Source organism: Scylla paramamosain, chromosome 14 (assembly GCF_035594125.1).
Source record: "Scylla paramamosain isolate STU-SP2022 chromosome 14, ASM3559412v1, whole genome shotgun sequence".
In the NCBI taxonomy this organism is placed as follows: domain Eukaryota; kingdom Metazoa; phylum Arthropoda; class Malacostraca; order Decapoda; family Portunidae; genus Scylla; species Scylla paramamosain.
The window spans coordinates 22,024,157-22,049,922 of record NC_087164.1 but is presented as its reverse complement, the minus strand read 5'-3'; the positions used below and the strand labels follow the sequence as shown (position 1 = coordinate 22,049,922).

Here is a 25,766-nt window from a genome sequence, read left to right as displayed (position 1 = left end):
GACTGTAAATAGAGTGAACTGCCACCTGCAAGATATCCTGTTACTGGTGTAGGACAGCTTAGTGCGGCACGGCTTTGAATCCTGTGTGTGAACGTGCATGTCCCCAAGGTCATGACATAATGTGGTTTCTTTTTTAAGCTGGTGACGCTATTACTATATACGCCTTATCATTATTGCTGAGTTAGCTGCAACATCGGTATTATAATCTTTTATACTAACTATACTAATATGCTAATCTATAATATAGGGAAATGCTGAAGGCATGGGAAGGATTTGTGTGTGTGTGTGTGTGTGTGTGTGTGTGTGTGTGTGTGTGTGTGTGTGTGTGTGTGTGTGTGCAAGTGATATGAAGCATGTGTAAGATGCAAATGATACGATGCATGTGTAACAGTAAATATTTACGTATATTAAAAATCAAAGTAAGAATGTGCGGGTGGGTGTCGGGTGTGTGTGTGTGTGTGTGTGTGTGTGTGTGTGTGTGTGTGTGTGTGTGTGTGTGTGTGTGTGTGTGTGTGTGTGTGTATACGTGAGCTCGTGAATGCATATGTGTGTGGGTGCTAAGGTCAGAGTGTCTAGGGGTAAGGAGACCAACAGAAGTACACGATGGCAATACTAACACAGCCACTCACTCTGCGGCCCGTGTTGCTGCAGCAGGAACATCTCCTTCTCGTAGTCGGCGCGGCAGAAGAGCTGGTGGCCACGAAGCACGTACTGATCCCCCTTCTGCAGCACCTGGCAGCACACCACGCAGGCGAAGCAGTGCAGGTGGAACACGAGAGACTGGGCCCGCATGACTAGCTCGTGGGGCAGCAGACGGTCCCCCGCACCCCGCGCACTTCACCGAGAACAGCCTGCGTGGTGAAGACAGAGACGCGATTAGGGGAGGGAGAGACGGAGGGAGGGTGCAACTGTCCTGAAGTATGATGTAAGTGCAGTAAATGTGTTTAAGAGAGGGTGTACGTGTGTGTGTGTGTGTGTGGGTGTGGGTGTGGGGGAGGATCATGCAGTGAGTGAATAGAGGTCAGTGCATGAGTGAGAATCGTGGTGTGGTTTGTGTACGTAGGAAGACAGACATCAGTGGTGTGACGAAACTGTTCTGTGGAAGTTTTCGAATGTGTACACAAGTGGTTTATTTTGGTTTGCGTGTGAGGAAAGAGAGAGGGACAGAAGAGGAGCAGTGTAGGAATATTGTTCTATGGAAAGTTCTGAATGTGTACAACTAAGTTTATGTAAACAGAACACTGATAAAGCACAGGCTTGAGTTATATGACATTCTCATCTGCAGAGGGAAAAAATTGAGTCAATGTCCGTGCGCCACAGCTTTCACATATTGTTCAGGTGTAATATTACAGTCAAAGTCAGTTATGAAATTGCCTTTTCATGACTGTCACCAGCTCACGTCAAGACCTACGCACTTCACATTTACAGGACGAAAGAAATACAGCCCACCTACATAACTAAATTACACTGAAAGAAACTGCGAATGCAACTTTTAGCGAAGTACACGTGACTTAGTGGATGTGACTGTCTATCTTCATTACTCAATAAACTAAATGTTATTTCAGGCGTAGAAAGAAGTATAGCAAGGCACTCACTGATCAGACTCTTTTGAACGCTTCTTTACTTTTTTTTTTTTTTTTTTTTTTTTAAAGCAGTAGTAAGCGCTCTCTCTCTCTCTCTCTCTCTCTCTCTCTCTCTCTCTCTCTCTCTCTCTCTCTCTCTCTCTCTCTCTCTCTCTCTCTCTCTCTCTCTCTCTCTCTCTCTCTCTCTCGAAGTTGTTTCAGGACATTTTGACTCCACATGTTATACACTTAATTGTACGTCTTAGGTATTAATCTCCGGGAGTGTTGGAGAGTTATCCTGCAATGGGTGTGAAGGAACAGGAGTATCGTCCCTGGCGGGCCCATCTGAATGGTTCTCTTCTGTCCTTTCTCAAACTGTCTTCAATCGATAGATATTATCATACATGAACATCAGAATGAAACAAGTGTGGAATTCTCTGAGGCAGACTTCTTGGTGTATTGAAGTAACAGTCTCTAAAGCCTTCAACATGTACCTCAGTGGCTGCCCGACCCCAAAACTTCAGCAGTCACAGTCCATTGTCTTCAGCGTTCCATGTCCGGGTGAAGCAACGCGCGTGGCTGGCTCGGCTTCGTGTCCCTCCGTCCACTTTAGCTGGAAATTTTGCTCCTTGAAACCGTGAGCGCTGGAAGCCTCGCTGAGAGCTGCACTCCGGGGACGAGTCGACGCCCTTGTTTTTGCACGAGTGGAAAGTTATGCTCCCGTCCCTGAGTGTCCTCCGGCGCCCTCCGGAAGCTGCCTAATGGACGACACTAGCGACCGCTGGGAATATCTCAACCGAAAATGGTCTGTCAACAGAGCGATGCCATTGGTTAAAATGTTGACTCCAAACTGGTGGTTATTCTCTAAAAGTCTGAAAATGTGAAAATGTATTCAAAGCCCGAGCCAATGAAAATCCGACATCGGAAATGGGGAGGTAAATAACAAATTCCTATTGGCTGAGCGGCTGTAAAGAGGCCAGAGTGTGCTATTATCACGTAGGCCGCCCCGCCGCGGCGCTGGCCTGGTGGTGGAGGCCCCGTGCATCACGCAGGAACGAGGGGCGCCACTCGGAGCCACTGTTCCATATGGAGGTCACAGGTCACAGCTAAATGCCAACATGGACATTTCCTCCCCGCACTGTTAGGTCGCTCGAATTTACGCAACAGTTTCGAATTACACAATACTAATAAAATGATCCCACAAAAAACAAATGCCAATAACTTTGCTTACGTGTATTGCGTTTTGTTATTAAACAGCACAGTTGCCATTTATTGGTTTGCTCGCCAATACCACGTTCCTCAAATAAGGAACACGTGTGCACCTGTGTCATGACCTGGCAGGAGTGATGGATTGTGTTACACCTGCTGGTAATCTTATCACTGAACCTCCTCTCTTATAATTTTAAGCCCCTACATTCCCCATCGATAAAGCTTTCCCCATTCCCTACACCTGCCACTGCTTACTGGGACACTTCTGAAGCAATCCTGTGTAAAAAACATGTCAGGAATTCAGAGTTACACCACTTCATCCAAAGAAACTCAAAGGATACCGTAGGATTTGCAAAATAACATATATGTATACCAAAGTTATTCAAACATTTTCAAAAACGTGGTAACGAAGGCAAAGGATCGATTGATTGATTGATTGATTAATAGACTGATTGACTTAATGGCGCCACAACAATGAGGTCACATGGCACCACGTGAGCAAAAGAACATTTTCAAATTTTCGCATATCATCGGAGAAAAAAAAAATAACAGAGAAATGACAGTCGAACTATACAATAAATGTTGAGAGAGAGAGAGAGAGAGAGAGAGAGAGAGAGAGAGAGAGAGAGAGAGAGAGAGAGAGAGAGAGAGTTACAATGATATACAAATTCATGCTTTACAGGAATAAGTGAGAGAAATTCATCTGTTGCTGTATATTTCACAATCAGGAACAAAGTCGTTACAAAAAAACAGAAAGAATAAATAAAGCAAAAAAATAAAAGAAACAAACAAAGAAGGGAAGAAAGAAGGAAAAGAAACGTCGCCTTCCGAAAAAATAAATAAATAAATAAATAAATAATGAAGCTGATACACGTGGTTGACAGATTAAGAGAAAAAAAACATGGAAAAAAATAGAAACGCTGGGAAAAAAAAGATACGCAAGATAACGATATTGTGAAATGCAATTATAAAAAAGCGTGACGCAATTAAATAAATCAAGAGGTGTGAGAAGGAAAACTGATAAGATGTACACACACACACACACACACACACACACTCTCTCTCTCTCTCTCTCTCTCTCTCTCTCTCTCTCTCTCTCTCTCTCTCTCTCTCTCTCTCTCTCTCTCTCTCTCTCTCTCTCTCTCTAGGGCGGAAATCTCAATGAGACAATAAAGAATAAACGACCCGAAATGGGATTCACACACACACACACACACACACACACACACACACACACACACACACACACACACACACACACACACACACACACAGCAGAATGGTGCAAATTTTCCAACGCAGAAAATGTTTTAGTGGAACAGAAACATTTATGGCGTTTACGTGTGTGTGTGTGTGTGTGTGTGTGTGTGTGTGTGTGTGTGTGTGTGTGTGTGTGTGTGTGTGTGTGTGTGTCGTATTGTCTTCAACTTCCTATAAAATGGCGGTAATTCATCAAAATGTAAAGATAATGAACTAAAAAAAAGTATGTAATTTGTAGTTACTCATCTTTGAAAAGAGAATCTAATGCAAATTGTCACAAACTCTTTATCATTGTAGAAAAATGTGACTGACTGATTGACTGACTGACTGACTGACTGACTGACTGACTGACTGATTTCGACACCACAACAACACAGTCATATCGTTGCCTGAGGTCATGAACAAACCTTTCTATAAAACAACATTATAGTTACGTAAGATTACGATACATGCACTCCCTTAAAGAACAAGAATGGACAAACAGATTAAACCGAAGTTCAAAATTAAAACGATGCCACTTGATTACTCACTCGATGGGAACATGTGAAATTAATTAATAATAAAAAAATATATATAAAAAACGGTAGTTACGTAAAAAATTGAAATAGTTATGTGAAAAGACGCTACATTCACACCTTTAAATAACAAGAATATGCAAAATAGATGAAACCAACGTTCAATTTGGAAACAACACACTTTAACTACTCACTCACTGAAACACTCATTAAACATCGAAGAAGAGACGCTACATGCTCATCTTTAAGGTCCAAAAAGAAAACGGAAAAGTAAAAGTTTAGGCCCAGGCTCAATATAAAATCAATGCACTTTAACTAGTCACTCACTCAAGACTCAGGTGAACGCATCAATATTACAATCAATAACATCAACTTGGAGCCTTGCCTTGAAGACCACGCTGGCAGGAACTTACACATACTTACAGCCCTCCTTCCAAGACCGAGGAAATGATAGTACCTTCTCCGTCACAACTTTAATAACCTTCTGTAATCATTTTGGAGTGTTTAGTATTTTTCCTCATTCTTAACCCTTTGATTGCTACAGCTTCTTTTCGGCTTCATATAAAGTTGGACTCTATGATTTTGAAAGACAGCACTCGAGGCAAAAGGTGGCATCATGTATCTAGTTTTTTTTTTTTTTTTTTTTTTTTTTTGTGTGTGTGTGTGTGTGTGTGTGTGTGCTTGTAGTTTATTTTTTGATGCGTGAAGATATTGAAGGTCGCTCAGATAAAACCCACATGTGTCGAAGGGTTAAGTTGCCTGATCTGTTGGTATTATTTCAGCTATGAGGGTTTATAAAGATTATCAGTAGATCAAAGGACTTAAAACTGAAAGAAAATGTGAAATACAGTGAGAATGGCAAATTTTTAAGGTTACGAGTAAATAAGAGGAATTAAAACTGAGAATAAACATGAAATACAGTGATAGTCTAGCACGTTCGTAAGATTAATAGATGAGAGGACTTAAAACTGAGAGAAAACGCAAAATACAGGGAGAATCTAACAAGTTCGTGAGATTGGCAGAAGATCGTAGGACTTAAAACTGAAAGAAAACGTGAAATAACACAGTGAAAGTCCAGCAGGTTATATGATTTTTTTTTATCACGACTGTACATGGATATCTTTCATCGATCTGCCTCAGACGAACCGTTTATAAGGCAGTTAGTCGCACATCCTCTAGACATTGATCGGTATTGACTTGACGGAGTTAGATAAGAGATGTTATGACACAAGGGATGTAACAAGGGAGGGATGGACAAGATTAAGTACTTATAGTCAGTAATCTGTACAGGACAAGACGTAAGGGATTCAGGCTTGGTGTTAGTATGAAAAACAATACGAAGGAACTGGTTTGCGAATCGAATGATTGGAATACAAATAGGTTCAGTTGTTAATGCATAGTCAATATGGAGTTTTAAAAGGTTATACAAATTTATGGAGAGGGAGGATAAGTGGACGTTGATATGCATACAGTATAAACATGTATTATACAAGGCCTGCCACGGGAAGGCTTAATGAGTTCTTGCAGTTTCCATTACGCTCTTATTCTGACTGGGGTATTCTCTCTCTCTCTCTCTCTCTCTCTCTCTCTCTCTCTCTCTCTCTCTCTCTCTCTCTCTCTCTCTCTCTCTCTCGTCCTTTCCCCTGCTTTCCTCCATATCTCTTCCCCCCTTCCCCCTCCCTTTCTTTCACAAGCATCGCCGCACCGCTCACCCCGCGCCTCTCCTCCTCCCCTCTTCGAGATGCGGCGAAACAACACCTGAGCTTTATCCTAAGTGACTGATGTGAAAGGGTGTTTATTTTTCGTTTTATCTCGGCTCAGGTGCGAGGAAGTGTTTATTTTTATCCCCCCTCCCTCCTTTCCCCTTCTCTCTCTCTCTCTCTCTCTCTCTCTCTCTCTCTCTCTCTCTCTCTCTCTCTCTCTCTCTCTCTCTCTCTCTCTCTCTCTCTCTCATTCGCTTAAAGTTAGTGTCAAAGCTCCAACTCAGGCACCAGTTTCAGGCAATTATCAGTGTTGGTTTTACCGGCCACACGCTGGTGTTGCTGCTGCCGTCACGCGGACTGCCACCTCTGCCCAGCTCAGCCAAGCCAGCCTACCCCACTGCTGTTAAGAGTCTCTAAAACACTAGCGCCCAGTGTCACCGCCGCCACCACCGCCCACCGTCACTGTCTGTGCAACGGTATACGAGGGTGTTGTATTTAAAAAGGCGTGGACAAGAGAACGCGGGAAAGAGTGGTGTAAAATAAAAAGTTTTTGTTGGATTTAAGTGAGTTTTTACATGATTTTTGGATTAATATAAGAGTTTTTTGTTCATTTATCTCTGTCTCTCTGTCTGTTCCCCCTTCCTCTCTTTCTCTGCTCCTCTGTGCATAACTTCATTCCTCTTTCCTCCTCCATGTTCTTTCTCGTTTCTTCGTCCCTTCCAGTCCTCCTACTGCCTATTCTTTCCCCTTCATCCTCCTTTACCCTCCCTTCCCTCTCCCATCACTCCTAGCCCATCCCATCCCCACCGACTTCAATAATCTGACATTTTTCTCCGTCATTTTCTCCTTTTTTTCACTGCCCCATCTCCCTTTTGTCTTCCATCTCTCCTCCCCCAACCCCATTCTTCTTTATTCCTTTTCGCCTCCTCTCTCTCTCTCTCTCTCTCTCTCTCTCTCTCTCTCTCTCTCTCTCTCTCTCTCTCTCTCTCTCTCTCTCTCTCTCTTTCACTTCGGGAACAAAAAAGAACCCGCTTCTTTTATTGATTGGTGCATTTTTTTCTCGAGGGTAACTTAAGAATGGATGGATGGATGGATGGATGGATGGATGGGTGGAGAGATGAACGGATGAATGGATGAACGAATGAAAACTAAGCGTAGAACTCTAAAAAAAAAAAAAAATCCGGGAAGTTTGACGGAATAAAGGGTGAATGTAAGAAAAGGAAAGAAAAAAGAAAAAAAATTAAATTAAAAGAGTTTGATAGATGCTTCCCTCCCTTCATTCCACTTCCTGCTCCTCCTCCTCCTCCTCCTCCTCCTTCTACTCCTTCATTTCCTTCTCCTCCTCATCCTCCTCCTTTTCCTCATCTTCCTGTCCCTCACCCCCCACCACATCCCCCCACACCAATCATGCCTTCCTGCCTCATTCACTGTCTCGGTCCAGCCCTGCCCTTCCCCCTCCTCTCCTGCCTTACCCTCTCTCTCCCCACCTCCTCTCCCTTCCCTTCCTTTCCTCCCCCTCCCGCTCTTCTAGTATCGCTAGTTTGTAGGCACATAAAAGAAGTTTTCCACTTATGATGCGTATTTTTTCTTTCAACTTTTTTTTTTTTTTTTTTTGCCGCGTAGAAAACTTTCGTACTTTTCACTAACCATCACTTCTTGTTGCTTGGCTTTTTTTTTTTACGTTTTAATATCCGGAAATTTTCAGCATTTACTGTATGTTGTTTTTGTTCATGTTAATCCAGTTCCGCCATCTGTTTGTTTGTTTGTTTGTTTGTTTTATTTTATTTTCTCTCTCTCTTTTCATCAGCATCCTTATGTTTTCCACAAGCGATATAATTATATTCTTCCCTTCAACATCTATATACTTCTTAATATTCATTCATTTTTAACCAGCAATTTTTTTTTTCTCCTTCATCATCCATAAACTTTAAGCAAGCGATACATTCATTTTTTCCCCTTTCACATACATTAACTTTCAACTACGTACTTCTCTTTTAAATTTCCTATCCATCTTTCAGCAGTTACCCAAACATACGTAATAACAATCATCACATCATTTTCCAAGCACTTTTTCATTAATTTTCCGTCCCTCTTTCATCGCAGTGCCACTAGCAAGCAAGCAGAAGGTTAATAAGGGACAAGGATTTGAGTCTAAGCACCACCATTCCATCCCCCCACCCCCTAGCAGCTCCTCGTGTCTTGATCGGCGGGGGAAACATGAGGACAAAAAAAAAAAGTGCTAATGAATCAAGAGGAGTGTTCAATGAAGCTTGACACAATGACGCTTCGAGCTCTTCTGTTCAGGTCTCGTTTTCTTTTTCTCTCTCTCTGTTTATCATCACTTTGTTCCTTGTTCCCGTTTTCATATTTTTCCTATCCTTTCTCTCTCTTTACTCATGATATTTTTTCTTTGTTTTCGATTCAGTTTCTCTCTCTCTCTCTCTCTCTCTCTCTCTCTCTCTCTCTCTCTCTCTCTCTCTCTCTCTCTCTCTCTCTCTCTCTCTCTCTCTCTCTCTCTCTCGTTCCCTTTCTTATTTTTCCTCCTTTCTTTTCTCTCTGATTTGGCTCAAGCAATGAAAACTATATATTTTTTTTTGTATTAATCATATTTGGCTAACTAGACTATTAACTCTAAAATCTACATCTTTCCTTTTAGCCATCAGGGGGTCCCGTTGCAAAGGTGAAGTCCCAAACACAAAACTGAACTGACCAGTGCGCATTATGACCATGAAAACTCCGCTCGTGCACCCGTCAGTCCTTTGGTGCCATGCGCAAGAACTACATGAAATAAAACCAAGAATGCACAGGTTTAATTAAGCAAGCAGGTGGTAGCATTAGTGAAGAGATTATCGACCTAAGTGAGCTTTGTCGTAATAAAGCGGCGCAGTTCAGTACAGATTAGTGAAAAAGAAAAACTTGTAAAAGGAATGAACTTTTAGTAATAGTAGTAGCAGTAGTAGTAGTAGTAGAGGTAACTGTTGTTTACTGACGGAAAATACGTACACACAACGCTAAATAAAAGTAAAAAAAAAAACAATATAAATAACTTCTCTCCAACATGAAACTTCCCATAACATTCCCTAAAATAGCAGACACCAAAATAAAGCGTGAAATATAAACGGTGAGTACAGCAGCGACACATTTACTGTCCTCTATCAGTGTGCCGGGAGGCGAGCGCCGCATGAAGTGAAGGAACACGTGCCTTTCTTTAGACTTGCTGGGCGACACGTGGATATGAAAGTTAATAACGACAACCTTTTCTCCTCAGTGTTGACGAAACACACACACATGTACAGAAAGTGGAAGTTGTATTATATTGAGAGGTTTCAGACAAAAAAAAACGTAGTATGAGGTAATTACTTTCGCTTATCACGTCCATAATCGGTCTTTGTAAATATCTTAATATAAAGTTCATGAGCCCTTATGTCAATTTCCGTTCAATTTATAAACTTGAAATTAACTGAACTTTGCGATATCACGAGGCAATTGAACACTCTGTAGTGAACTTAGACGGAAGACGAACAGACAAAACAGAAATAGTAAACGGGAAGGTACAAGAGCATAATAAAGAAGAAAGCAGAAAGAGAAGCAGAGAAGCAGAAGACAGCAAGATACGAATACGGACAAATAGAGATACAAAAACAATTACAAAGATTAATAAAATATATCGCAAGCTGATGGACGTTGAAAACAGAATAATGCAAAGTATCTCTAACTAAAATAACATGCCCAAGCTTGGAAAAGTTAGATTTGAAGAAAGGAAGAAAGAAGAAAGAAATTGGTTATCAAATACAATGACAAATGACTAGAACAGGCTCAGCAATATGGATGTTAGCACCGCGTCAATAGGGAGCCTTAGGAGAGAGACTATGATAGATAATTTATTGATGCAGCAGGTAGTTGGTAGGTACTATACGCATAAATATGTTTTCTACAGGGACTGCCACGTGTTTATCTGCTGGCTTCTTGCGGCTTCTCTTACTTTCCTATGTTCTTATGTTCGATAAAGTCATATTTCTTTATATAGTGAAAATGAACCTACACGAAAGAAGCAAATGAAACATGATTATTTATATATGTTTATTTCTACGCGCACACCTCTAAAAATACATAAATGAATAAGGTGAATTAACATTTTTTTTTTATCCGCATAAACGAGCATTGGAAAATTACTAATATACCTCGTAACTTCGATTAATTCTACAAGTGAATCATTCAGATCCCCGCCAATGTGCGGCATCCTTCCTTCCTTCCCTCTCGTTTCATCCCTTATTCCTTTCATGGATAATACAATTTCTCTGCTTCTCCCCGTCCTCTTTCCCTCACCAGTTGTCGCTTCCTCCCCCCCCCCCCCTCTCTCTCTCTCTCTCTCTCTGTCTCTCTCTCTCTCTCTCTCTCTCTCTCTCTCTCTCTCTCTCTCTCACACACACACACACACACACACACACACATATACACAGTTCCTCACCCTGCCTTCCCTTCTTCCTTCCACAGCGCCCCTTTTTCCCTTCCCTGCCCTTCCCTCTTTCCTCTCTTCCTCCCTAGCTCTTCACTCTTCCCTCCCTCCACCCGTTCCTGCCTCATTCTCCCTTCTCCCCTGCCCTCCACGCCTTCCCCTCTCTCCTCCCTCACTCCCTGCCTCGCCCTCCCCCTCACTCTCCCATCCAGCTGTCGCCAGGCAACACGTGGGGCGGCACCGTCCCCTCACCGGCTGGCACGCTTCCCCCTCACATTTATTATAATGAAAAATACGTGGCATGCCGTATGCGGGGCCGAACACGGGGCTGGCGTGAAGGCGGGAGGCAACACGGAACTGGCGCGGCATGGAAAGGACTGAAAACTCGAGGGTAAAGCCGAGTAAAGCAGAAAACGCGGAGTATGGTGAGGAGGAAACACGGGATCTGACGCAGAGAGAGAGAGAGAGAGAGAGAGAGAGAGAGAGAGAGAGAGAGAGAGAGAGAGAGAGAGAGAGAATTAAATCACTATCATGATTCGCGAAAGTTCTAAAGTAGAATATGATCAAGCAGATACGAAGAAAAATTAATTTAAGTTTATATCTCCCCCAAAAAAAGAAGGGAAAATCGATGACTGGAATATATATCGGTGTTGCAGAAAGTTAAGCATTTCTATGAAGCAGGCGGAGGATCGGAAGCAGCTCACCATGTCACTCGTATTAAGCAGAGACCACATTCTCAAACAAATCGGAATCATGTCTCGACGACTCTTAACAGCTTGTGGAGGAGATCGTACGGGTTTCTAAGAGTCTTCATGATTCTCGTGATAGATTAACGAGGATTTTGCGTTCTCCTTGGTGAAAACATCCATGAAAATCTAATTAATCATCTCTTTGGCCTTTGAAACGAGAAAGCCCCTTATTTAGCTATCACCACTCTGTTCCTTCCCGTTCCCCTTCCCCCTTGGCTCATCATCAGGACTTGCTGCCCGAAGAGACTCTTATTTCACACACGTGTTTATGTTTACAGAGGCGGCCAAGGTGCGGACAGGGGGCGAAGGCGTGGCTGGGGCGCTGCGTGGGTACAGAGGGAGGACGCAGCGGGTATAGGAACCATATTCTGAAACACATCTGGCGGCACGTCGATTACTTTTAAAAGCCTCTACGTAGGTTAACTGACGAATTTTTTATGTTTTTTTTTCTTTTTTTTATGGTTCCGGTAACAGATTAACAAGATTTTTCTACATTATTACTGGAGAAACACTCTTAAGAACCCGGCTAGTCATCTCTGTGGTCTCTGGAAATAGAAGTAGTGAGAAAGTAAAGTGTTTCTGTATACCGGCCTGGATGTGGCGCAAGGGAACGAACAGAGGGAAAAGTGTCGGGGAAGAGAGCTGATTTAGTCGTGTGTTACTGGAGTGTTTGTAAATGATTAGGAAGTTTAGGTTGGTATGAGATGAGGTGTGAAGAAGATAAAGTTAATGTATTGTAGAGGGGGGATTCTTGTGAGGGATAATAAGAGGAAGAAGGTCGGGAAAGAGAGATCATTAAGCCGTGTATTGCTCTAGTGTGAATTTGATTAAGGAGTTAAGGTCAATGTGAGATAAGGTGTGAAGATTAGGTTAATATACTGTAGAGGAAAAAAAAAAACGGAACAAAGAAAAAATTATACATAAAAAGTTTACGATGTTATGGCAATTTCTAATAAGGAGTTAAGGTGTAAAGAAATAAGAGTTGATACGAAATATGTACTTAAGGTGAAAATTTTCTGGGATGCTGTTACTGCTAATAGGGTGACATGCAATAAAGTAATAAGCTATAAGGGAAAAATAAGATGATCTGATGCAAAATAATACAGAGAAATTTATGTGGGCTTTGCTACAATCACGCAAACAAAATGCAAAAACAGACAGTTAAGTGTGATATGAGACAGGGTGTAAAGAAAATAGGGTGAGATAGCTGTGAGTGTTGCTATTGGTATACGTGAAATAAGACTGAAGAATAACAAAAGTTTAGACCAATAATTATCACTCTAAATCTTTTTTTTTTTGCATCACCTTAAATTTCTTCACTGTCTATAATAAATAGGGTGAAGAAAATTAAGGTGATGCAAATTAGGGTGAAACTCTTGTATTACTGCTGCTACTGCTAATAGATCTTGGCGGAGTGTAATAAGGAAGGGAGAAGGGTGACTCACAGGAGGGTAACAGCACAGGGTGTTACATGGGAGGAGGTGGGGGTGGGGGGAGCGAGGGTGCGTCGGGTGCCTCTATAGCATGGGGAGGGAGGGAGGGTGAGGAATGGATGGAGGGAAGTGAGGGTGGTGCAGTATAGAGCGGATTGAAATGAGGTAGTAGTAGTAGTAGTAGTAGTAGTAGTAGTAGTAGTAGTAGTAGTAGTAGTAGTAGTAGTAGTAGTAGTAGTAGTAAAAGAAAAAAGAACACAAACAAGGACAAAAACAAGAGGAGATAAGAGGAAAATAATGGAGCATCTTACAATCAAATAGTGGTTTTGGTATAAATTGAATTAAATAAGGGTATCAGTCAGTGGTGGTGTTATCTTAGTGTATCCTCGGGTGCCAGAATTATTGTGACTGAAACAGCACATACGTATAGCAAGTTATGAATGTACCTGATGTAATATTGCGGCCACAGGTGATGTAATAGATTGCTTTAGTTTTTTGTTGGTGAGTCACTGCAGTTTCCTTTTTTTTCTTTGATGCAACACGCCAAGAATGAAACGTGCAGCTATTCAGCGAGTTTGTCTCAGTCTATGTTAGGGAAAATAGTTAACGGAAATTGTTAGTTGAAAATAACCATCAACAATAGTGTAATAATAATAATAATAAGAGTAGTGATGATAAAAACAAGTTAATGCAAATGATCATAATGTATCTTCGAATTTGTGTTGTTCAAATTCTGACCATGATCAATAATGCATTTTTCAGAGTCCTTTGCTAAGTTTTTTTTTTTTTTTTTCTTAATCACGTCTTTCTTTACTTATTTTCCAAGATTACAGGAACAGAAACCTGCCACAGTAAGAAGAGAGTAACTACGTACTCTAATAAGCATATTCTTTAAACACTCTGCTCACACACAACATAATACATATACATGGTTCCTGAGTCTCACCTCACTATACACAACAACCATGAACCTCACTCCCATTCCCCCTTCTCTCCTCCTCCCTCCCTTTTCGCCTCACAATCCCAGCGCTTCCCCTCAGCCGCCCCTTATCAGAGCCTCCATATCTTCGTTATCGTCCCGTTTCCCAGTCGATAGTGGGGCCATGTTGACATTTCCGACTAGACACTGCTCCTTGTGGCCCACCCTCCCCCCACCAGCCCACCAGCTCTCCACTCTCGTAGACCCACACACACTCCGCTTCTCTCTCTCTCTCTCTCTCTCTCTCTCTCTCTCTCTCTCTCTCTCTCTCTCTCTCTCTCTCTGTGTGTGTGTGTGTGTGTGTGTGTGTGTGTGTGTGTGTGTGTGTGTGTGTGTGTGTGTGTGTGTGTGTGTATTCGAAGCAAGACTACAGAATTACAGAGAAGAGAAAAGAGATTGAAAAAAAAAACAGCAGAAATTCACTCAAAATACAGTCGAGATTTTTTTTTTTTTTTTTATCGTTAACAGTAAGAGCTTATCACTTCCTCCAATTTTTATTTATCTTTTTTATCTCTATGCATAATGTTCCTTCAGTTATTCAGATTTTTATCACTGTATTCTCTACCTGTCTGTTTGTCTGTCGGTCTGTCTCTCACGATGTTGACTTCTTCAGTGTTATCTGCGTAGCTTTTCGTCTTCCTTATTCCAGATATACTCGTACTGTACATCCTTGCAATTATAGTTAACTTTTTTCAATCATTCGTCCCTCCATTTCTTGCGTAAAGAGATAAAATTTACGCACTTGGAAAAAAAAATCTTATATTATATGTACGTATTTTCACTGTCTACTATCAAACGCATTTGCCACATTTATTTCCCGTCATGCAACCTAAGTACATTTTTTCCCCCTCTTTTCCTCATTATTTATATTTTTTTTTCTCTAATTTCCTCTATTTTTTAATCTCTTCTCATAAAAGTTTTGTCTATTTTTTTCTCCTTTTCCTTAATATATTTATACACAAGATCTTTTTCTCCTCAATTTTCCAATACTCTTTCGTCTTTTCCTCATAAGCCCTGTCCCATTTTTTTTTCTTCTTACCTAACACATAAACAACATCTTATCCTTAATTTTCCACTACTTTTTAAATATTCTTATTATAAAACCTTCGTCGCAAATATTTTTCTTCTCATATACACAAACTGAATTTTTCCCCTTTAATATTCTTTATTTTTCTTTCCCAACATCTTTCTCCTAGTTTTCCATTATTTTTTTTTATTTCTTCCTGTCATAATCTTTTTGTCTTGAATAACGTTTTCTCATATAAACAAACTAAATATTTTCCCTTATATTTCCCTCCCCACCAAAAAAAAAAAATACGCGTTACACTTGTTTTTTTTTCACTACAGCTCTAGAAATTAGTCAGTCAGTCAATCAATCCATAAAGACTTTCCTGGTCCGCGGCATTCGTTCAATCATCCCTTTACCAGTCACAATATACGCCTCAATTCTGCATTACACATTTTACAGTACGCCTGCACAATAACTACCGATACCAACTTCAAAATCAGTCAACCCATAAACCTATTTCCTACCCCTGCCATTCCCTCACCCATCCCCTCACCTGTCATAGTCGAGCTTGCAGTAGATCTTGCTATCCCGGGCGAAGCAGGAGTGTTGCAGCTGCACCCGACACACGCAGCACACCAGGCAGTCTTCGTGCCAGGATGTGTCGATGACTCTCATGATGAACCGGTCGTGGATGGTCCGCCCGCAGCCCTCACACATCTCCAGCGCCATCGGTTTCATCACCTCTGCACGCCCGACACACACAGGGCAGCAGCGGCAGGTACCGTGAGGAGGGGGAAAGAATAAAGAGTAGTATTAGTGAGTATGTAGCTATGCACTTAATACTCATTTGTTAATTCATGGACCATATTTTGAAACACCTTTGCGCCGCACCTCTTCTATTTCAAGTCTCCAGTTGAAGTTACGCGGGTTTCTAACGATGTTTTTACGTTTCTAGTGACAGATTAACACGGTTTTTACCTTATTAACAGGAAAAACAGCCTTGCAAACCCTGCTAAAAATTTCTGTTGGCTTGGAAAATAATCGTGGTGAAAGAGCATACCATTTCTGAGTACCGGCTTTTCTATTAATACATCAGGCCGGCAATCCCACACGGAGAGGCCCAGACAAGGCATCACACACTCACACACTCACATATATTAAACAGACAAACAGACAAATACGCTAGTAGGATTAATAAGTGAAAATAAATCTATCAGTATTTGTAGTTTACTTAGTTTAGGTAATTTTGGTGTTCAGTTCTGCATAGTTGTTAGAACATTTGACTAAAGGAAGAATGTTTTACAGTAGATGCCGCTTAAACGACTGAAGGAGAAAGAAAACGTGTGATTCGCTGTTTTATTTTTTTTTTCATTTTTTTTTTTTTTACGTAAAGTGACGTGACTCCGTTCCATTTTTTATATCTCTCTTTTCTTCTTCACTTTGTCTACCATTCCTTCGCTTCGTTTCCGTATCCAGCTCTCTCTCCCTCTCTCTCTCTCTCTCTCTCTCTCTCTCTCTCTCTCTCTCTCTCTCTCTCTCTCTCTCTCTCTCTTTCCACTTCTTTGTCTTTCGTTTTAAATATTTCCCTCTCTTTATTGTCTTTCCTCTTTTTCTTTCCCCTTACCCTGTTCTTCCCTCTCCCTTGGCATGTTTGTTGTCCTGTTCTCCTTTCCCTTGCGTTCTCATTCACCCTGCCTCCATTACTGCCTATCCCCTCTCCTTCATCCTGCTCCTGCCTTGCTCCAACACCGCCTCGCCCTTAAAGACGCCATCCATGAACAGCCACTCAACAGACTAGAGGAGATCGAGCTGGGCCCTAGAGGGAGATGAGGGTATGACATCCACTCCTGTTCATCTCCATCGATCTTCTTAAAGGTGACTACGAAGGGTGGGTGGGGTGGGTGGGGTGAAATGGGGGGTGGAAGGGACAAGTTAAATCCTCTGCTCCTCCTCCTCCTCCTCCTTCTCCTTCTACTTCTTTCCCTTCTCTTCTGCTCTTCCTACTTATCCTCTTTCTTCTGTGTCAACGAGTGGCGACTTTACTTTCTATTTCTTACACGGATTTGCCCACTGTCCCGTGTGTGTGTGTGTGTGTGTGTGTGTGTGTGTGTGTGTGTGTGTGTGTGTGTGTGTGTCTTCTAACCATTGTATTTTTCCATGTCTTTCTCCTTTGTCCGCTCCCCGCCGTCTCCGTGCCGTGTCAGCCTTCAGTACCCCGTCTCTCCCCACACAACTCCGCACCCACCCCGTGTATGCTCACCTCCATTCCACGCTTTGATTTCGCCTTTCGCGCCCACCTCCACCCTCCGTCCACCTCGTATCTCTCCTCACCTCGCCGGCCCCCACGCCCCGCCCTCCCGCCTCGACGCAGACGCCTCGCCAACTACCGGGCCAGCGATCGGTCTATGAGGGAACAACACTTGAGGTTTCTCTAAACCCTTTTTCCTTTCCAGTGTTGTGGATAATTTAATAATAATTGAAAGCCTTAATAGTTTCAGTAGCGTGGTGTTGATGAGTGCTACTCGAGGGGGAGCTATTGAGGGTGAGAGCAGCCTTATCAGTGTCAACAGGTGAGCGGTAGTGCCTCTCCACACAGTGCCCTGATAGTAGATAAGGTGCAGATAACGGTACAGCCTTTGCGAAGCCGCCTCTCTGCTGACAAAGTCATGACACCTCATACATAGACCCATACAGGCCACCCACGAAGCTCGCCGCTGCCCATGCCATGCACGCCCATCGTGCCGCACACATTCCCTCGCCTGAGGAAGGCCACGCCCCCATGCGAGAGCCTCATGGCGTCTTACCAAACACCTGCGTGGCGCCGAGGGTCTCACTGCCGCCAAACTCGTGTGTTCCATGGAGATAAGACGTCAGGAAGCATGTACCAAGCTGTCGTCAGCTTGTCCATCCGTATGTCCAGATGCCTTGCTCTTGACGGTGTTCGGGTCCGTGCGCGATCCTGACTTCAGCTCAGGGACACATTTCATTAATCTACCTAAACGTGATACACTTTGGTTTTACACTATTCATACACTTTGGTTTCACATTATTCATATGATTTAAGAAGTGGCCTCTTTATAGTGCACATTTTCTTTACAAAAATAACTGATGATCAGTGTTCTGGCTACAGGCCTGGAGACTGAGGTGCGAGGGAGGGCTGGTGGGTGTGATCATGAGCTGTGCGTGTGGGCGCCATGTCTCGGCCACCCCTCCCCCTCTCCCCACATCACGGGGACGTCGGCCTAGTATTATACATATGCATATATATATATATATATATATATATATATATATATATATATATATATATATATATATATATATATATATATATATATATATATATATATATGTGTGTGTGTGTGTGTGTGTGTGTGTGTGTTTGTGTGTAACACTCCTCTAAACGTGTTATCACTCATATGGGATCTCCACCTCTACGTAGGTGGTCGACATGTCTGGACCAAGAAAGTGCAGGCTGTCAAAGGCGGGACTCACGCTGCCCATTCCCCGCTGAGAGTAGAGACAGGCGGAGACCCGTGTGCAGGCAGGCAGGCATGCGATTCACGCCTCGGTCCCCAAGTGACCCTCGCCCAGTGTTCTGGCGACCGTCCTCTGTGGCCCGTGATCCAGCCGCCCGCCGCCCGCTGAGGGATGCTGTGTAAGTCTAGTCACCGGCTGGAGAATTAATCGACCCCACATGGAGGAGCCCAATGTGCATGCCCGGGATTATTCAGGATTATTCCGAGTAGGACTGGCGGGCCCCATGAGTCAGGTATTTGCCAGGTTCGCTGAGGCGATGACGGGTGGACTGTTAGCTCGTGTGTCATCACCAGTAATTTATCTGCCACAACTGTGGTCACGTGAAGAAAACAAAACATTCACGTCAACCTCAGCACCTCCCATAAGACGCGCCATGGTGGACAGTCACGCAGACGCGCTTGAAAAGAAGATTAACTAAACTTCAGCATCCAATAGATGTGTGATACATACCATTCAATCACAAGCAAAGGATACCGTGACTATCAGCATGACGTGTGCTGAGAGAGACTTCTGAGCTAAACTTTCGACCTGCGGACTGAACAGCTTGGGAAGACACAGTACGGGAGGCAAAACTGTTCATGCATTTGGTGAACAGAGGTCCCAGAAAAACGAAATTCAACAAAACTAAGAAGCGAGCGTGTACTGGGCCAGCCAGGAACCACCTCAGTTAGTGGGTGACTCGCAGTGAACCGATTAAAGTGATGTGGTCGCGTCCCTCGCCCTGACGTCACGCCGCCACCAGCCGCCAAAAGCCCCTCGCCAAAATTTATGCCTCCCGGCCATACGAGGCGGTGGCAGGCGGGTCTACCTGCTGCTGTGGATCCTCGTCACGTAAAATTTGGACACTGGTTAAGTAAGAAACTGCAGAGGAAAAGAAAATACGCAGCAAGAAGCAATGACGGGTAAATTCGACCGCTGCAATAGATTCCCGTTATCACTGTCACGTAAAATTGTGGCTCTTGTTATGTAAGAAATTCAAGGAAATTAAAGAGACCTCTGTGTTGCGATCATAAGCAGGTCATGACACACTCTATACTGATTACTGCTGCGTTATTTCCTTGCGTCTCTTTTCATTGCAACATGCTGTGAACATTTCCCATACACAGGATCCCAAAACGCGGTCCTCGGTGCCTGCATGGCTTCGAGAACCGCGTGTACTATCGACCAGCGGCGCACCTCATGCAGCCGCCGCTCGGGACCTCGTGTACTGGTTGGCACCTGATAAGAGATAAGGAAAAGCAGCACACGCTATACCCAACGCAGTTCCTTCGCCTAACGTTGCCAAATATAAAGCGTTAAGGAAGTCAACTTAGTTTAGTCTATAAGGAAATCTATACCCTACCCAATACATCTTGTTAATCTACCAATACCGATGCCTAACTCTGTATAATTCAAGCAAAGACAAGAAAGAAAGATAAAGAAAAGCAGGATCTCTAACGCAGCTCCTGGAATTAACCTAACCTAACTTCAACCAATCTTAAACTAACATTGCCGATCTATACTTACAGGTTCAGCAATGACAACCAAAGTTATTAGAAAAACTACACTCTATACCCATCACATCTCTCGAACTAACCTAACTTAACACCAGTCTAACTTAACTTACCTCTTACGCACACTCATGGAGAAGACAAGCAAATTTGGACGTCTATAGTAAATTAATATCCTGCAATTATCTCTGGGAATTATGAAGCTGGACAAAATCAAGAACGAATACACAAGAGGCACAATACATATGGGTCGGTTTGGGAACAAAACTGGAGAGGCGAGACTGAGATGGTTTGGGCATGACTAGAGGAGAGACAAGAAGTGGGTTGGGGAGGAGGGTGCTAAAGATGGATCTACCCTGCAGGAGAAATAGAGGAAGAAACAAGAAAAGGTTTATGGATGCAATGAAAGAAGACATGGTTTTAATGGGTGTAAGTGAGCAAGGCGCAGAGGACCGAGGGAGTTTGACAAGGTTGAACCAATGTGGCGACCCCTAACGGATGGGAACAGTCGAAAGAAGGAAAGAAGAAGAAGAAGAAGTAGAAGAAGAAGAAGAAGAAGAAGAAATGAAAGTAATACACACTATACCTCAACTCACCTTAACCTAATCTAACCTAACCCTAACATCATCAGTCTCACTCCACCACTTCACGAAAAACAACCAAACCAAGCAGTCCTGAAGAACGAAGAGACCAATACACGCCATACCCAACGCACCTCACAGCCCCGCCTCGCGATCCCAGATGCAAATACAAGCAGACTCTCATCACAGACAACCTAAACTTAGACTAGAAGGAAAACAATGTTCATCTAAAAGTAATAATGAATATAAAAAAAAAATAAATAAACTTCGGCAATCAAGCAGACGTCTTGGGTACGCTTTACCTACTCCCTCTCCTCCTCAACCTCACCCTCCTCCTCCTCCTCCTCCTCCTCCTCCTCCTCCTCCTCCTATACCAATGTCACCAAACTTCCTCACAGTGCTGTACAAGTGCTCTAAATAATAACGTCACAAAATCCTGTCAGCTTTACTTTTCTTACGTGAATAGGAATTAATCTTTTCATTACCACGATATAAGTTGTTCTTTTACTGTAGATGTTATTTAACTATTGTATTAATGTTATGATACGAATAAATAACATGAAATATTCCTTTAAGAATTGTGTAAAAAAAACATTAGGCAATGCACATCAGTTTCATTGAATAACACATGCATACTCGTACATACATACACACAAATGCATATATACATACATACATACATACATAAATACATACATACATACATACATAAGCGATTACTCGTTAACAGTTCTAAGCACCCCAAAAAATAGAAACAGTCAAGTTCCTAGTTTCAGAAGAATTCGAAAATACTACTCATACAAGTACAACTCCCGGTCTTAGAAGCATTCAGAAACCTTACTTATGCAGTTCCCTATTTTAGAAGCATCCAGAAATGCCAGTCATACAGTTCCTAGTTTTAGAAGCACTCAGAAGTACCAGTTACCAATTTTAGAAACTCAGAAATACCAGATACCAATTTTAGACGCATTTAGAAACATCAGTTACCAATTTTAGAAGCACCCAGAAACCCCATCATACAGTCCTCATTCTTAGAAGCACTCAGAAATACTCGTGCAAACCAAACACACGCTTAGTGGACGCTGCCAAGCCCGCCACGGCACGGCAAGAGGACAGCAAATCGTCTCACACGCTAAAAATTCTCGTATACACATTAGAAGTCAGAGAGGAGCAATACGAATCGGACAGCGTATTTACGGCGAGGAATGGAAAATATGTAGGAAGGTGTTGAGTGAAGCATTTGGGAAAAAAGCACGGGTGATAGCCGCTCTCACCGCTGCCAAGAGTCATGCACATGTGATGATCCGCGGCTTGCAGGAGGCTGCACTAGATGAACTTTATTTATTACTCTTTAGGTAAATTTGACAACACCGCTACTACTACTACTACTACTACTACTACTACTACTACTACTACTACTACTGCTACTACTACTACTGTTAATGTTTTACTTATTACTACGTAGATAAATTTAACAACACCGCCGCCATTACTACTACTATTACTGCTAACACTACTACTACTACTACTACTACTACTACAACTACTACTACTACTGTTGATGCCACTGCTGCTATTGTTTTTAGTTAGCAACGAAAGATCACAGCAATAAAAGGGTTGAAGTTCTATTATAAACTTTCTATTTTGTACTCTAATTCCTTTTCTTTTTTTCTATTCTTACGTTTAATATTTTCTTTCTCATTCTACCTGTTAATTCCAAGATTATAATATCATCTTTTCCTTGTTAAACAGGAATTGTGTTCAAAGTTTCTTCTTTGTGAGTTTCATGTGCGTAAACAGGAGTGTGTGTGTGTGTGTGTGTGTGTGTGTGTGTGTCCTCCATTATTTATTCGATATTCTTATGCATACTTCTTCCTTTGTTTATTTTTTCATTCCTCGGCATAAATTTTGTCAAGCTGCTAAACACCTGAACAATTTTCACACTTCCAAACTAATTCCACCTGATGACTTAACGTGCTATCCTCTAAATGATAAGCATCTAATTCATTTATATGGTTCGCCAGCTTATAGTTTATCGCTGCTTAGTAACCCTCATGCATGTGCTACATTTCTTTACTGCATTCTAATTCTCGAAGCATATTTCTTGTGCTTCGAATTTTCTATATATGATTCATTCGTTAATCTAACCTACATAAAGACCTCATATGTTTATACCTCTTAGGTCCTCAAATATCCCCCCCCCCCTCCCTGGCGTGTGCATGTTGTAAGAAGCAAGCACGTTCTAAGTTCAAGACTAAAGAGTACATCCATTAGTTCTACAAATACCAATCTCTCCAGTTTATGATTCATCTGTCAACTTAACCTCATTTAACTTTCATATCCTTATGCGACTCAAATCTTCAAACATCCCCGCTGGTATATGCTATAAATAATACATTTTCAGCTGAAGACTGCACTGTACAAGCATTGAATATAAAAATACAAATTCCATGAATAAAAAGGGGGAAAAAATTTGACATTAACGAAAAATTTCTGATTGAGTGACTGAATGATTTTTTTTTTTTTTTTTACGCCACAACAACACAGTCATAAAAGCGACGGTGATGACAGTGAAATATATGACTATAAGCATAACTAAATAATCACTAGCTGGAGGAAGCACGGAAAGTATGACTCTACACCACCATTTACTTATTCAACATTCATAACTGCTCGGAGAAGAAAAGATCACCGGTATGTCCTTTATTTCTGCTGCCCTGCCTTTTGCACTCAGGCCATCACATGAAAACATAGAAAGGTTCGTTAGCTTTCTTTGAGCACGACGAGGTAGTGGTGATGAGGTACAATGATGATAAATATTCAAATAACCTTACTTTCAATATATCCAGCGTTTTCCTCGCAGTCTTAGCGCCTTTTGATCTGCTGAGAAATATCTTTCACACACTTATTTGCATTTTTTAGCAAACTAGAGGATTTAAGACTGACAACTTAATGAAAAGGCCAAACGCAATGGGAATATTTTACTTACATAGCCTTAAGACTTTTAGATCAGTAGAGGACTTAAGACTGGTAAACTGATGAAAACGCAAAACGCAATGAAAGTGCTGAAAATTCATCTTTTATTGACTATGACTTAGGAAGAAGCCTGAGTAATACGTCTCACTCAATTACGATGTCAGATCACCCTCGGCATCATTTAGCGCAAGGAATGCCGCGAGAGAAAATCCCACCACACCTCATCACACCCATTAGTGTCTTTAAAAAGTTGATGGGGGAGAAGATGCGTAGTGGTGATCGATATACTGTACATGCAATACAATAAGACATGAGAAGCGCTTTAATATTCGACGTAGACAACTAACAATAAACAAGAGAAATACAGTAATCGACGAAGGCAGTCAATAATGAGACAAGTGAACCGCAATAATTGGCGGAGGACAAATAGCAATAAAATAACAAAAAAGAGCAATCATCGACATAGGCCAAATAATAATTAAAACAAAAGTACAATGATCGACGTAGACAAATAACGATGAAGCAAGCACGATCATCTACGAAAACAAATAACGATAGAACAAAAGAAGAGTAAAATCTGACGTAGACAAATAAGTATAATACAAAAGAAGCACAGGACACGAGAAGGGTCATGATGATCGATCAATGCAGATTCATTATAGTGAGGTAAAGAACATAGATTACTGAAATAAAAAGGGGAAAACTAATGGGGGAAAAATTTATTATTAAAAAGAATAACGGTGCACCAGAGACCCTAAACTGACCAAAACATCCGTGCTTGCCCATAACGACGCCGATATGGGTACAAAATTGGGTGTATATATATATATATATATATATATATATATATATATATATATATATATATATATATATATATATATATATATATATATATATATATATATATATATATATATATATATATATATATATATATATATATATATATATATTATAGGGAGGATAAAAATAGGAGGCAAACAAAAAAATAAAAAATAAAAAACATTCTCGATAAGCGTTCTTCAGTCTTATCTTCATTCTCTCTCTCTCTCTCTCTCTCTCTCTCTCTCTCTCTCTCTCTCTCTCTCTCTCTCTCTCTCTCTGACAGCCATCTTTCTTTCTAAAATTACTGTTTACGCCTAGACACAGATGCATATTGTATTATTAATAGTAGTAGTGGTACTAGTAGTACTAGTGATAGTAGTAGTAGTAGTAGTAGTAGTAGTAGTAGTAGTAGTAGTAGTAGTAGTAGGAGGAGGAGGAGGAGGAGGAGGAGGAGGAGGAGGAGGAGGAGGAGGAAGAGTAATAGTAATAACAGTAGTAGTAGTAGTAGTAGTAGTAGTAGTAGTAGTAGTAGTAGTAATAGTTGTTGTTATTGTTGTTAAGTAACTATACATATATTCCAAAATTTAGTATGTAACAGACATCTGAAACTAGTCATTAGCAGATTTTATCAGGATATGAGTAAGAATGGATTAATTACTATAACATTTTCTTTAATCAACATCTTCAAGACTTGCATTATCAGCTACACCACAGCACGTCACTTCTCTCTAACGGAACACAACGGAACACAAAGCTTGGCCAGTATTCAAAAACGCTTAGCTCTCTCAGCACGACTATTTTCAAAGGACACAGAATTGATTACCCGAGTTTACAAGAGTATTTCTCCTGGTACTAATGTAAAATATTGTTATTCTGTCATTACAGCCGTAAGAATATCCTTAAAAAACCCGTATAACTTCAATTAGAGCATTTTGAAAGTAACAGAGATGCAGCCAGAAGTGTTTCTGAATATGGTGCATATTAACAGCTGCCCAGCTACAAACCCTACCGAGAGAACACAGAACCTTCTTTTATAAATGCCAGAGAATAGGTATGAATACTAACACAATCAGTTTAAAAATGATGATACATGTAAAAAGATGAATAAGATAAAATAAAATTGAGGAAAAATAAAAGTAGAAATAAAAAAAAGACGTGAATACAAGACCATAAGCATTTAGAGAGAGAGAGAGAGAGAGAGAGAGAGAGAGAGAGAGAGAGAGAGAGAGAGAGAGAGAGAGAGAGAGAGAGAGAGAGAGACCACGTTGTTACAAATCACCAGAACAACTGATATTACCGATAATGTGCGTTCCGATTTAAGATTTTTTTCCATGTACACAATAACAGCGTTCTTATCGCTTAATTCTTCACACTGGGATCGATTGGTGCTTTGATCTTTCCAGCAGTGCCTGTGATGGGTAACTGTTAGCTCAGCGTGGAGGCAATCAGGCCGAGAGAGAGACTACTGTCCTCATC

General features: G+C 41.5%; 1 protein-coding gene across 1 annotated transcript in view; it reads right to left on the bottom strand.

The window, feature by feature from the left end:
* The window catches only part of LOC135107029 (LIM homeobox transcription factor 1-alpha-like), a 58,484-nt gene that overhangs the window by 27,886 nt on the left and 4,832 nt on the right, over positions 1–25,766 (bottom strand). The window contains 3 exon segments of the mRNA XM_064016598.1: positions 618–822; positions 824–851; positions 15,429–15,618. Of these exon segments, the coding sequence (XP_063872668.1) occupies positions 618–822; positions 824–851; positions 15,429–15,618 (423 nt within the window).